This window comes from Oncorhynchus masou, chromosome 29 (assembly GCF_036934945.1).
Source record: "Oncorhynchus masou masou isolate Uvic2021 chromosome 29, UVic_Omas_1.1, whole genome shotgun sequence".
In the NCBI taxonomy this organism is placed as follows: domain Eukaryota; kingdom Metazoa; phylum Chordata; class Actinopteri; order Salmoniformes; family Salmonidae; genus Oncorhynchus; species Oncorhynchus masou.
In genome coordinates, this window is record NC_088240.1 from 48,542,589 (window position 1) to 48,557,354 (window position 14,766).

The 14,766-nt window shown below is 41.1% G+C and overlaps 2 protein-coding genes across 2 annotated transcripts; both read left to right on the forward strand.

Moving 5' to 3' along the window:
* Positions 1–993: 993 nt before the first annotated feature.
* LOC135521207 (BTB/POZ domain-containing protein KCTD12-like) lies at positions 994–2,338 on the forward strand. The gene has a single exon (XM_064947137.1). It carries the CDS (start codon positions 1,038–1,040, stop codon positions 1,911–1,913), a length of 876 nt encoding a protein of 291 aa, XP_064803209.1. The 5' UTR covers positions 994–1,037; the 3' UTR covers positions 1,914–2,338.
* Positions 2,339–9,219: 6,881 nt separating this feature from the next.
* Positions 9,220–10,539, forward strand: LOC135521208 (BTB/POZ domain-containing protein KCTD12-like). Its single transcript, XM_064947138.1, has one exon. It carries the CDS (start codon positions 9,264–9,266, stop codon positions 10,137–10,139), a length of 876 nt encoding a protein of 291 aa, XP_064803210.1. The 5' UTR covers positions 9,220–9,263; the 3' UTR covers positions 10,140–10,539.
* Positions 10,540–14,766: the final 4,227 nt, after the last annotated feature.

The window sequence follows — 14,766 nt, forward strand, 5'->3', positions numbered from 1 at the left end:
CTCTCTCATTAACATCAGTTTTATACACACCTGGCATGGTACATCAGGTGAGCAGGAGCTCCGATTAAGGTCATACGACATACTGGTAGTATGATAACAATGGGAAAGGGTAACCTAGGGCCCATACAAATAGTACAGTTTTCTACCATCTTAACTGGTCTGACAACAAAATGCAGGTGGAAAAACACTAAATAGGAAGAGAATAGGTTTTTACTTTCATTTTGTCTTAGATCTGCAAAGGTGTAGGGAGGAAATAAGGAGATTGAGTTTAAATGAGATACTAATAAACAAATGAAAACTTATTAGAACATTTTTTGAATTTAATAAGTATTCAAGTACAGGAAAGAACGTGTGTTATAGAAAATGTACAAAAATATTAAAAAGTATTGAAAGAGTGTGTGTGTGTGCATGTACGTGTAAAAATTTAACATTTCATAGCTAAACACACAAATCACATGTAATCTGTAAGAGTACAACTAGAGCATGTATTTTTGGCAAAACTGCAGACAGATACAGGGTCTACTCATACTTATAAAGACGTAGTAGGGGGACTTCAGACATGGCCATAAAGAGAGAGGGCAGGGCACTGCCGATCTGAGGTGCATAGAGGAATGGAGGAGAGTTGTATGTATGTGTGTCTGAAAAAAATGTAAGTGAATGTGTAGTCACAATAGAGGTAAACACAAATGTCACCTTTAGTCTTGTAAAAGAACAAGAGCATATGAATTCTCTGGTGTGTGAGTTTCAATTCAGTCAATTTTCATGCATTCTATGTACAACTAATAATGAACGCTATTGAGTAACTGTTTACTTTATGAATTCCATGAAGTGTATACTCAAAAAGCCTACTAACAATCGGTCACCCCTAGTCTTTTCTATCAACCTTGTAGAAAGGGTTAACAGTCATCACTCAAATCAGCTGTCTACTCTCTCCTCCTACACTGACAAGCACAGCACTACATAAACAAACTGCTAGACGTTCACTCTCATTATTACATGATTCCAGTCGGTAACAGAGACCCAGGGCTGCGAGTGAAATGTCACTGGCAGACACGGACACAGAGCGTGGGTTCTCTGGCGCCGAGTCTGAGTGCCCTTTCTCGGAGGTAATTGAACTGAATGTAGGGGGACAGGTGTATGTGACACGGCACATAACTTTGGTCGCTGTCCCAGACTCGCTCCTCTGGACCATGTTCAGCAAGAAGACTCCAAAGGACCTGGCGCGCGACAACAAAGGGCGCTACTTCTTGGACAGGGACGGATTCTTGTTTCGTTATATTTTAGACTACCTACGGGACCTCGACCTGGTACTGCCTGATTATTTCCCCGAGCAAAGCCGGCTGCAGAGAGAGGCTGAGTTCTTCCAGTTGCGGGACCTGTCCACGCGCATCAGCCCCAGGACGAGAAAGGATAACTCCGTCAGTGATGATATTTGCCAGAGCGAGACCGAGAAGGGTGCGCTCCAGTGCGGCATAGGGTCCTCCAGCGGAATGGAAACTTTGCTCATGATGTCCGCAATGAGCAGCGCCCGCTCCCGGTCTCGGGAGTCCAGAAAGTCAGGGTACATCACAATTGGATACCGGGGATTGTATAGTATCGGTAGAGATATCCAAACCGACGCCAAGTTCAGGAGAGTGGCGCGCATCACGGTGTGTGGGAAAACGTCCCTTGCCAAAGAGGTGTTCTCGGACACTTTGAATGAGAGCAGAGACCCCGATCGGCCACCGGAGAGGTACACGTCCCGCTACTACCTGAAATTCAATTTCCTTGAGCAGGCGTTTGACAAGCTGACGGAGGTTGGCTTTCACATGGTGGCTTGTAGCTCCACAGGCACGTGCGCCTACACTAACAATGATCCAAACGAGGATACAATCTGGACGAGTTATATGGAGTATGTGTTTTGTCGGGACTAAAATGTTGATATGATCCCACCCCAGTAGCCGCTTTGATATTGATGTTTACTGACATTTTCTTTGGTTTAGCCTACTGGTGTAAGTAGGCCTCACGCACGCACGCACGCACGCACTCCTTCCTTCCTTCCAGATATTTCACAGATCAGTCATTGTGCCAGTTAGTGGCATTGAGCCAATCGTCAGTATTGTTTTCTGAATCCAGTCCTGTTAAAATTAAATTGATAGAGATGATTAATGTAAGAGATCATTCTGAATGTCCAAGAATAATAGACATAAATGTAGTTGTACTTTATTTTGAATACTAGACCATGGATACCTGTCATTGAGGGCAGGTGGGGCAGTGCTTGTTAGCATGTTAATTTGGCATTAATACGTGTCACATATCAGTTCGAAAACAATGTAAAAAATAATAATAATTGAGTTAATAAAGCTGCATACAAACATGGTCTCTTTTTTGTTTTCTTGAGTAAGGCAGCTCCAAAATGCAGGTGTTTCAGCTTAGCTCAGTGCTTTCTGTGGTGGTGAGGCAGCCAGCAGAAAATACAGCGCGTAGGGGTTGGTAATGTTCTCTAGTTGAACTGGGATTGGCTCAGTGTTCTGTCACTCATGGGGTCACTACCTCACAGCAAAATCTAGAGGGAGAGCTCAAAAATTCATTGCCCTTGGGTTCTTCCATGGATTTACATTAGAAGTGCCCATCCAAGAAGGCTCAAGGTCATTGGCCACAGAAAAAATGATGTCAAATCACATTATATCTACCCTAACTTTGATTGGACTGATCATGCCAACATCATATATCAAAATCTTAGCCTGCAAGCCAGACAACCAGTCATTCTCATGAATGAAATTGACAATCTACTGGCAAATCCTTTTCATATGAAGATAAATTATAGATTAAACATATCGGTGCTAATCGGCCATTGTACATAAACATTACACAACAAGCTGGAAATCGCAAATTCAACAATGAGTGATTTGGAAGGAATCAGTGGCTAACTGCAAGCGTTTCAAAGCAATCACTAGCCTGCTATTCAGTGGAGAGGGTGTGTGGTCCAAGTCTGGGTCTCTTTTCAAAGCAACACCATGGACCAGAAAAAGTTATATTACATTGGCCATGCTGTCAAACCAGCATGACTTCTACCGCGTTCAAAACAACTGGAAACTTGGAACAGGGTGATCACAAGCTTCAGTGAATACAAGACAACTGGGAATTCTGAAAAAATTATCTCTGACTGGGAAAATACGCTTTGAAAGGTCATCCATCCAAGTCGGGAACTGAGGCCTCTTTCTAGAGCTCTGACCTGAAGATCACTGACGTTGTGATTCAACATAGTTTTTTTCAGAGTCTCCAGTTGTCTTGAAAGCACCATCAATTCAGAGGATGTCAGATATTGATGACAAAATTTGCCCACAAGAAGGACCGCCAGCCACACCACCTTCCTGTTTAACTTCTTGAAACTCCCCATCCTGGATCCGGGTTTGTGACTAAAGCCTCAGGCTCATTAGCATAACGCAACGTTAACGATTTCTGAAAATCGCAAATAAAATGAAAATAATGCGTCTGCTCTCAAGCTTAGCCTTTTCTTAACAACACTGTCATCTCAGATTTTCAAAATATGCTTTTGAACCATAGAAATTGACTAATTTGTGTAAGAGTATGCAAAGCTAGCATAGCATTTTGAGTAGCATTTAGCACGCAACATTTTCACAAAAACCAGATAACCAAATAAATAAAATCATTTACCTTTGAAGAGCTTCTGATGTTTTCAATGAGGAGACTCTCAGTTACATACCAAATGCGCAGTTTTTCCTGAAAGCGTCTGTGTGTAGGAGAAATCGTTCCGTTTTCTACATTGCGTCTGGCTACCGAAACGAACCGAAAATTCAGTCACCTACAACGTAAAACTTTTTCCGGATTAACTACATAATATCGACCGAAACATGGCAAACGTTGTTTGGAATCAATCCTCAAGGTGTTTTTTCACATATCTCTTCATTGATATGCAGTTCGTGGAAGCTTGCTTTCCTCTCTGTATCGCATGGAAAAATACTGGCAGGTGACTTTTGCGCACCAATTTCGGCGCAGGACACCGGGCGGACACCTGGTAAATGTGGTCTCTTATGGTCAATCTTCCAATGATCTGCCTACAAATACGTCACAATGCTGCAGACACCTTGGGGAAACGACAGAAAGGGCAAGCTCATTCCTCTCGCATTCACAGCCATATAAGGAGACAATGGAAAACAGAGCCTCAAAAATCCTTGTCATTTCCTGGATGCCATCTCATCTTGGTTTTGCCTGAAGCTCACGTTCTAGGGCACGCACAGAGAATATCTTGGTATTTCTGGACACGTCAGAGTGTTTTCTTTCGAATGCTATCAATTATATGCATAGTCGAGCATCTTTTTGTGACAAAATATCCAAAAATGAAATAGCGCCCCCATAGATGTAAGAGGTTAAGTGAGCACAACAAGGTGAATCCAAAAATGTCTTGTATGCTGCTATATAAATTATGTAATATTTCAGGGAGATATGTATACTGTCGCTAATAATAAGTGTATGTTGTGTAGTAAGCTGTTAGTAGACCATGTGCCTCACCATAATAATTTGGTCCCTTTCCCCTCTCATACCTTGGCCTACTGTTCTGACTTGGTGGTGCACATGTAGCCTATAGCCTGTTTTAGAGAAATGTCCTCATCGAATATTGTAAGAGCTTTCGTTGTCTGCTTATATGCTCCCTTTATTTATCCTACGGTTCTGACTTAGTGTACAGGGAGAATACTGTAAGAATGGCCCATGTTTTGAATTCTGTTGCTGTCCGTTTCAAAAGTGCTGAACAAATATTTATATTGTGACTATGTCTGTCTTAGCTCACTCATTAATGTCTTCATCCAAATTACAGACAAGGCTCTGCTAATAGCCAGGTGTAACAGTGGTAAGGATTCACTCCATGGTGCTGAAAAGAAAGCTCTGCTGTTGGGACAGCTTTATGTAGGCCCTTACAAATTGTGGGTACCATTTGTCACCATTAAAGTACAATTCATGTATTGTTTAGCGTAGTGGCTTTGCTGGCATGCATCAACATACCTTTTTTGAGTTTGCCCCATCAAGATTTACATGCTAAAATCGCCACAGATACTAGATCCTCTACAGAGCTTATATTGACCTGAAATATATATTAGCCTACTAAGAGAAATGCTTCTCTCTGCAGAGCTGACAAATGTAAACTCCTGTAATAATAATGGTGTTATAATGACATTGCCTGGTCTCACAGGGATAAATAATACAATCAAAGCATATCTTTTTGTTTCTGCCTCGTATTGCATGAAAATGTTACATTGACTCCAACAGACTCCAGTGATCTATAAAGTTAATACAACATCGTATTTAGCCATGACAGAACTTCTTTTTTTGTTTTAAATGCAGCATTTTATTCGGGGTAATTCCTTCATTAGAGAGGCCTGCTAGAACAAATTATGGATTTTCTACTTGGCTTATCTTCATTCCACACTAATCTGATTATTTTGTTGTGTTGTATATTTGTTAACCTGTTCAGATACTGAAATAAGGTATTCTACAATTCCAACATTCTTTACATTAAGTTTACCACTGACTGAAGACATTTTGCAGGATCTTTCCCATTGCTCCTTATCCAGGAACAATTTCTAGAGAGAAGTACCATTACCAAAGGGTTGCATGTTCAAATACAGGGCTGTCAGGATAAATCTATTGGGAGTGAACATCAACGTGGTCCTGTGTGGCTCAGTCGGTATGCATGGCGCCTGTATCGGCAATGTTTGAGGGTTCAACTACTGCTGAGACCACCCATACACAAAATGTATGCAATTTTTTTTATTTCAGCTTTATTTTCACAGGGATGTCATGGTCTCTTTTACAGATGAGCCCTGCATAAATACATCAAAGACTGTAAATTGCTTTGGATAGAAGTGTCTGCTATATGGATTTCAGTGCCTTTACAAAGTATTCACAGCCATTGACTTTTCCTACATTTTGTTGTGAATGGATTCATATGGGATTGTTTTGAGACTGGCCTTCGCATAATACCCCATAATGTCAAAGTGGAATAATGTTTTTCAAAATTTGTACCAATTAACTAAAAGTGAAAAGCTGAAATGTCTTGAGTCAATAAGTTTTCAACTCCTTTGTTATGGTAAGCCTAAATACGTTCAGGAGTAAAAATGTGCTAAATAAGTCATGATAAGTTGTATGGACTCACTCACTGTGCAATAATAGTGTTTAACATGCTTTTTGTATGACTACTTCATCTCTGTACCACACACATACAATTATCTTTAAGGTCCCTCAGCTGAACAGTGAATTTCAAACACAGATTCAACCTCAAAGACCAGGGAGGTTTTCCAATGCCTCACGAAGAAGGGCACCTATTGGTAGAAGGGTAAAAAAAGCGATTGAATAACCATTTGAGCATGGAGAAGTTATTAATTACACTTTGGATAGTGTATTGAGGCATCCATTACAAAGATACGGGGCGTCAGGGTAGCCTAGTGGTTAGAGCGTTAGACTCGTAACCGAAAGGTTGTGAGTTCAAACCCCTGAGCTGACAAGGTACAAATCTGTTGTTCTGCCCCTGAACAGGCAGTTAACCCACTGTTCCCAAGTCCCTCCTTCACAGAAGAGTGGAGGCTGTTATAGCAGCAAAGGGTGATCAACTCCATAATAATGCCCATGATTTTGGAATTACATTTACATTTACATTTAAGTCATTTAGCAGACGCTCTTATCCAGAGCGACTTACAAATTGGAATGAGCTGTTCGATGAGCAGGTGTCCACATACGTTTGGTCATGTAGTGTACTGTAGATAGGCATGAACAGAATACACTATTAATTTCTGTGGCTACGTTCAATAGGATATTTGGCAGATAATATAGACAATATAATTGCAATATTCAATGAACAATGTTATTATGCATGTTATTAGGCCTGCAGTACATTTGGAATGTATTCAGACCCCTTCCCCTTTTCCGCATTTTGTTATTCTAAAATAAATTGAATAAATACAAATCAATGACAAAGTGAAAACAGGTTTTTAGAATGTTTTGCTTTGATTTGGAAAGGCACATATACAGTATATAAGGTCCCACAGTTTTTTTCAGAGAAAAAACAAGCCATGAGTTTGAAGGAATTGTACTGAGACCTCTGAGACCTGGGGAAGGGTACTAAAACATTTCATCAGCATTGACGGTCCTCAAGAACACTGTGACCTTCATCATTCTTAAATGGAAGACGTTTGGAACCACTAAGTCTCTTCCTAGGGCTAACTGTCTGACCAAACTGAGCAATAGGGGATAGAAGGGCCTTGGTCAGGGAGGTGACCAAGAACCCGATGGTCACTCTTACAGAGCTCCAGAGTTCCTGTGTGTAGATGGGAGAACCTTCCAGAAGTACAACCATCTTTGCAACACCCCAGCAATCAGATCTTTATGGTAGAGTGGCTAGACGGAAGCCACTTTTCAGTAAAAGGCGCAAGACAGCCCGCTTGGAGTTTGCCAAAAGGCACCCAAAGGACACTTAGACCATGAGAAACAAGATTCTCTGGTCTGATGAAACCAAGATTGAAAACTTTGGCTTGAATGCCAAGCGTCATGTCTGTTGGAAACCTGGCATCATCCCTACGGTGAAGCATGGTGGTGGCAGCATCATGCTGTGGGGATGTTTTTCAGCAGCATGGACTGGGAGACTAGTCAGGATCAAGGGAAAGATGAATGGAGCAAAGTACAGAGAGATCCTTGATGAAAACCAGCTCCAGAGTGCTCAGGACCTCAGACTGGGGCGAAGGTTCACCTTCCAACATGACAATGACCCTAAGCACACAGCAAAGCCAATGCAGGAGTGGCTTCGGAAACACGTCTCTGAATCTTCTTGAGTGGCCCAGCCAGAGCCTGGACTTGAACCCGATCGAACATCTCTGGAGAGACCTGAAAATAGCTGTGCAGCAATGCTCCAAAGGTGCTTCAAAAGGTACTGAGTAAAGAGTCTGAATACTTATGTATAATGTGATATTTCATATTATTATTTCATATTATTATTTTTAATTAGCTTTCTAAAAAACTGTTTTTTTTGGTCATTATGGGGTATTGTGTGTAGATTTATGATGACCCCCCCCCCATTTTAATCAATTTTAGAATAAGGCTGTAATGTAACAAAGAATGTCAAGGTGTCTGAATGCTTTCCCAATGCAATGTGTTTAATCATCCTTTACAACGATATATGGAGTTATATTAAGTGACATTTGGGAGTAAAGACCACACCTACACTAACCACATCCTTCCCTCTCTCATTAACATCAGTTTTATACACACCTGGCATGGTACATCAGGTGAGCAGGAGCTCCGATTAAGGTCATACGACATACTGGTAGTATGATAACAATGGGAAAGGGTAACCTAGGGCCCATACAAATAGTACAGTTTTCTACCATCTTAACTGGTCTGACAACAAAATGCAGGTGGAAAAACACTAAATAGGAAGAGAATAGGTTTTTACTTTCATTTTGTCTTAGATCTGCAAAGGTGTAGGGAGGAAATAAGGAGATTGAGTTTAAATGAGATACTAATAAACAAATGAAAACTTATTAGAACATTTTTTGAATTTAATAAGTATTCAAGTACAGGAAAGAACGTGTGTTATAGAAAATGTACAAAAATATTAAAAAGTATTGAAAGAGTGTGTGTGTGTGCATGTACGTGTAAAAATTTAACATTTCATAGCTAAACACACAAATCACATGTAATCTGTAAGAGTACAACTAGAGCATGTATTTTTGGCAAAACTGCAGACAGATACAGGGTCTACTCATACTTATAAAGACGTAGTAGGGGGACTTCAGACATGGCCATAAAGAGAGAGGGCAGGGCACTGCCGATCTGAGGTGCATAGAGGAATGGAGGAGAGTTGTATGTATGTGTGTCTGAAAAAAATGTAAGTGAATGTGTAGTCACAATAGAGGTAAACACAAATGTCACCTTTAGTCTTGTAAAAGAACAAGAGCATATGAATTCTCTGGTGTGTGAGTTTCAATTCAGTCAATTTTCATGCATTCTATGTACAACTAATAATGAACGCTATTGAGTAACTGTTTACTTTATGAATTCCATGAAGTGTATACTCAAAAAGCCTACTAACAATCGGTCACCCCTAGTCTTTTCTATCAACCTTGTAGAAAGGGTTAACAGTCATCACTCAAATCAGCTGTCTACTCTCTCCTCCTACACTGACAAGCACAGCACTACATAAACAAACTGCTAGACGTTCACTCTCATTATTACATGATTCCAGTCGGTAACAGAGACCCAGGGCTGCGAGTGAAATGTCACTGGCAGACACGGACACAGAGCGTGGGTTCTCTGGCGCCGAGTCTGAGTGCCCTTTCTCGGAGGTAATTGAACTGAATGTAGGGGGACAGGTGTATGTGACACGGCACATAACTTTGGTCGCTGTCCCAGACTCGCTCCTCTGGACCATGTTCAGCAAGAAGACTCCAAAGGACCTGGCGCGCGACAACAAAGGGCGCTACTTCTTGGACAGGGACGGATTCTTGTTTCGTTATATTTTAGACTACCTACGGGACCTCGACCTGGTACTGCCTGATTATTTCCCCGAGCAAAGCCGGCTGCAGAGAGAGGCTGAGTTCTTCCAGTTGCGGGACCTGTCCACGCGCATCAGCCCCAGGACGAGAAAGGATAACTCCGTCAGTGATGATATTTGCCAGAGCGAGACCGAGAAGGGTGCGCTCCAGTGCGGCATAGGGTCCTCCAGCGGAATGGAAACTTTGCTCATGATGTCCGCAATGAGCAGCGCCCGCTCCCGGTCTCGGGAGTCCAGAAAGTCAGGGTACATCACAATTGGATACCGGGGATTGTATAGTATCGGTAGAGATATCCAAACCGACGCCAAGTTCAGGAGAGTGGCGCGCATCACGGTGTGTGGGAAAACGTCCCTTGCCAAAGAGGTGTTCTCGGACACTTTGAATGAGAGCAGAGACCCCGATCGGCCACCGGAGAGGTACACGTCCCGCTACTACCTGAAATTCAATTTCCTTGAGCAGGCGTTTGACAAGCTGACGGAGGTTGGCTTTCACATGGTGGCTTGTAGCTCCACAGGCACGTGCGCCTACACTAACAATGATCCAAACGAGGATACAATCTGGACGAGTTATATGGAGTATGTGTTTTGTCGGGACTAAAATGTTGATATGATCCCACCCCAGTAGCCGCTTTGATATTGATGTTTACTGACATTTTCTTTGGTTTAGCCTACTGGTGTAAGTAGGCCTCACGCACGCACGCACGCACGCACTCCTTCCTTCCTTCCAGATATTTCACAGATCAGTCATTGTGCCAGTTAGTGGCATTGAGCCAATCGTCAGTATTGTTTTCTGAATCCAGTCCTGTTAAAATTAAATTGATAGAGATGATTAATGTAAGAGATCATTCTGAATGTCCAAGAATAATAGACATAAATGTAGTTGTACTTTATTTTGAATACTAGACCATGGATACCTGTCATTGAGGGCAGGTGGGGCAGTGCTTGTTAGCATGTTAATTTGGCATTAATACGTGTCACATATCAGTTCGAAAACAATGTAAAAAATAATAATAATTGAGTTAATAAAGCTGCATACAAACATGGTCTCTTTTTGTTTTCTTGAGTAAGGCAGCTCCAAAATGCAGGTGTTTCAGCTTAGCTCAGTGCTTTCTGTGGTGGTGAGGCAGCCAGCAGAAAATACAGCGCGTAGGGGTTGGTAATGTTCTCTAGTTGAACTGGGATTGGCTCAGTGTTCTGTCACTCATGGGGTCACTACCTCACAGCAAAATCTAGAGGGAGAGCTCAAAATTCATTGCCCTTGGGTTCTTCCATGGATTTACATTAGAAGTGCCCATCCAAGAAGGCTCAAGGTCATTGGCCACAGAAAAAATGATGTCAAATCACATTATATCTACCCTAACTTTGATTGGACTGATCATGCCAACATCATATATCAAAATCTTAGCCTGCAAGCCAGACAACCAGTCATTCTCATGAATGAAATTGACAATCTACTGGCAAATCCTTTTCATATGAAGATAAATTATAGATTAAACATATCGGTGCTAATCGGCCATTGTACATAAACATTACACAACAAGCTGGAAATCGCAAATTCAACAATGAGTGATTTGGAAGGAATCAGTGGCTAACTGCAAGCGTTTCAAAGCAATCACTAGCCTGCTATTCAGTGGAGAGGGTGTGTGGTCCAAGTCTGGGTCTCTTTTCAAAGCAACACCATGGACCAGAAAAAGTTATATTACATTGGCCATGCTGTCAAACCAGCATGACTTCTACCGCGTTCAAAACAACTGGAAACTTGGAACAGGGTGATCACAAGCTTCAGTGAATACAAGACAACTGGGAATTCTGAAAAAATTATCTCTGACTGGGAAAATACGCTTTGAAAGGTCATCCATCCAAGTCGGGAACTGAGGCCTCTTTCTAGAGCTCTGACCTGAAGATCACTGACGTTGTGATTCAACATAGTTTTTTTCAGAGTCTCCAGTTGTCTTGAAAGCACCATCAATTCAGAGGATGTCAGATATTGATGACAAAATTTGCCCACAAGAAGGACCGCCAGCCACACCACCTTCCTGTTTAACTTCTTGAAACTCCCCATCCTGGATCCGGGTTTGTGACTAAAGCCTCAGGCTCATTAGCATAACGCAACGTTAACGATTTCTGAAAATCGCAAATAAAATGAAAATAATGCGTCTGCTCTCAAGCTTAGCCTTTTCTTAACAACACTGTCATCTCAGATTTTCAAAATATGCTTTTGAACCATAGAAATTGACTAATTTGTGTAAGAGTATGCAAAGCTAGCATAGCATTTTGAGTAGCATTTAGCACGCAACATTTTCACAAAAACCAGATAACCAAATAAATAAAATCATTTACCTTTGAAGAGCTTCTGATGTTTTCAATGAGGAGACTCTCAGTTACATACCAAATGCGCAGTTTTTCCTGAAAGCGTCTGTGTGTAGGAGAAATCGTTCCGTTTTCTACATTGCGTCTGGCTACCGAAACGAACCGAAAATTCAGTCACCTACAACGTAAAACTTTTTCCGGATTAACTACATAATATCGACCGAAACATGGCAAACGTTGTTTGGAATCAATCCTCAAGGTGTTTTTTCACATATCTCTTCATTGATATGCAGTTCGTGGAAGCTTGCTTTCCTCTCTGTATCGCATGGAAAAATACTGGCAGGTGACTTTTGCGCACCAATTTCGGCGCAGGACACCGGACGGACACCTGGTAAATGTGGTCTCTTATGGTCAATCTTCCAATGATCTGCCTACAAATACGTCACAATGCTGCAGACACCTTGGGGAAACGACAGAAAGGGCAGGCTCATTCCTCTCACATTCACAGCCATATAAGGAGACAATGGAAAACAGAGCCTCCACAATCCTTGTCATTTCCTGGATGCCATCTCATCTTGGTTTTGCCTGAAGCTCACGTTCTAGGGCACGCACAGAGAATATCTTGGTATTTCTGGACACGTCAGAGTGTTTTCTTTCGAATGCTATCAATTATATGCATAGTCGAGCATCTTTTTGTGACAAAATATCTTGTTTAAAACGGGAACGTTTTTCATCCAAAAATGAAATAGCGCCCCCATAGATGTAAGAGGTTAAGTGAGCACAACAAGGTGAATCCAAAAATGTCTTGTATGCTGCTATATAAATTATGTAATATTTCAGGGAGATATGTATACTGTCGCTAATAATAAGTGTATGTTGTGTAGTAAGCTGTTAGTAGACCATGTGCCTCACCATAATAATTTGGTCCCTTTCCCCTCTCATACTTTGGCCTACTGTTCTGACTTGGTGGTGCACATGTAGCCTATAGCCTGTTTTAGAGAAATGTCCTCATCGAATATTGTAAGAGCTTTCGTTGTCTGCTTATATGCTCCCTTTATTTATCCTACGGTTCTGACTTAGTGTACAGGGAGAATACTGTAAGAATGGCCCATGTTTTGAATTCTGTTGCTGTCCGTTTCAAAAGTGCTGAACAAATATTTATATTGTGACTATGTCTGTCTTAGCTCACTCATTAATGTCTTCATCCAAATTACAGACAAGGCTCTGCTAATAGCCAGGTGTAGCAGTGGTAAGGATTCACCCCATGGTGCTGAAAAGAAAGCTCTGCTGTTGGGACAGCTTTATGTAGGCCCTTACAAATTGTGGGTACCATTTGTCACCATTAAAGTACAATTCATGTATTGTTTAGCGTAGTGGCTTTGCTGGCATGCATCAACATACCTTTTTTGAGTTTGCCCCATCAAGATTTACATGCTAAAATCGCCACAGATACTAGATCCTCTACAGAGCTTATATTGACCTGAAATATATATTAGCCTACTAAGAGAAATGCTTCTCTCTGCAGAGCTGACAAATGTAAACTCCTGTAATAATAATGGTGTTATAATGACATTGCCTGGTCTCACAGGGATAAATAATACAATCAAAGCATATCTTTTTGTTTCTGCCTCGTATTGCATGAAAATGTTACATTGACTCCAACAGACTCCAGTGATCTATAAAGTTAATACAACATCGTATTTAGCCATGACAGAACTTCTTTTTTGTTTTAAATGCAGCATTTTATTCGGGGTAATTCCTTCATCAGAGAGGCCTGCTAGAACAAATTATGGATTTTCTACTTTGCTTATCTTCATTCCACACTAATCTGATTATTTTGTTGTGTTGTATATTTGTTAACCTGTTCAGATACTGAAATAAGGTATTCTACAATTCCAACATTCTTTACATTAAGTTTACCACTGACTGAAGACATTTTGCAGGATCTTTCCCATTGCTCCTTATCCAGGAACAATTTCTAGAGAGAAGTGCCATTACCAAAGGGTTGCATGTTCAAATACAGGGCTGTCAGGATAAATCTGTTGGGAGTGAACATCAACGTGGTCCTGTGTGGCTCAGTCGGTATGCATGGCGCCTGTATCGGCAATGTTTGAGGGTTCAACTACTGCTGAGACCACCCATACACAAAATGTATGCAATTTTTTTTATTTCAGCTTTATTTTCACAGGGATGTCATGGTCTCTTTTACAGATGAGCCCTGCATAAATACATCAAAGACTGTAAATTGCTTTGGATAGAAGTGTCTGCTATATGGCTTTCAGTGCCTTTACAAAGTATTCACAGCCATTGACTTTTCCTACATTTTGTTGTGAATGGATTCATATGGGATTGTTTTGAGACTGGCCTTCGCATAATACCCCATAATGTCAAAGTGGAATAATGTTTTTCAAAATTTGTACCAATTAACTAAAAGTGAAAAGCTGAAATGTCTTGAGTCAATAAGTTTTCAACTCCTTTGTTATGGTAAGCCTAAATACGTTCAGGAGTAAAAATGTGCTAAATAAGTCATGATAAGTTGTATGGACTCACTCACTGTGCAATAATAGTGTTTAACATGCTTTTTGTATGACTACTTCATCTCTGTACCACACACATACAATTATCTTTAAGGTCCCTCAGCTGAACAGTGAATTTCAAACACAGATTCAACCTCAAAGACCAGGGAGGTTTTCCAATGCCTCACGAAGAAGTGCACCTATTGGTAGAAGGGTAAAAAAAGCGATTGAATAACCATTTGAGCATGGAGAAGTTATTAATTACACTTTGGATAGTGTATTGAGGCATCCATTACAAAGATACGTGGCGTCAGGGTAGCCTAGTGGTTAGAGCGTTAGACTCGTAACCGAAAGGTTGTGAGTTCAAACCCCCGAGCTGACAAGGTACAAATCTGTTGT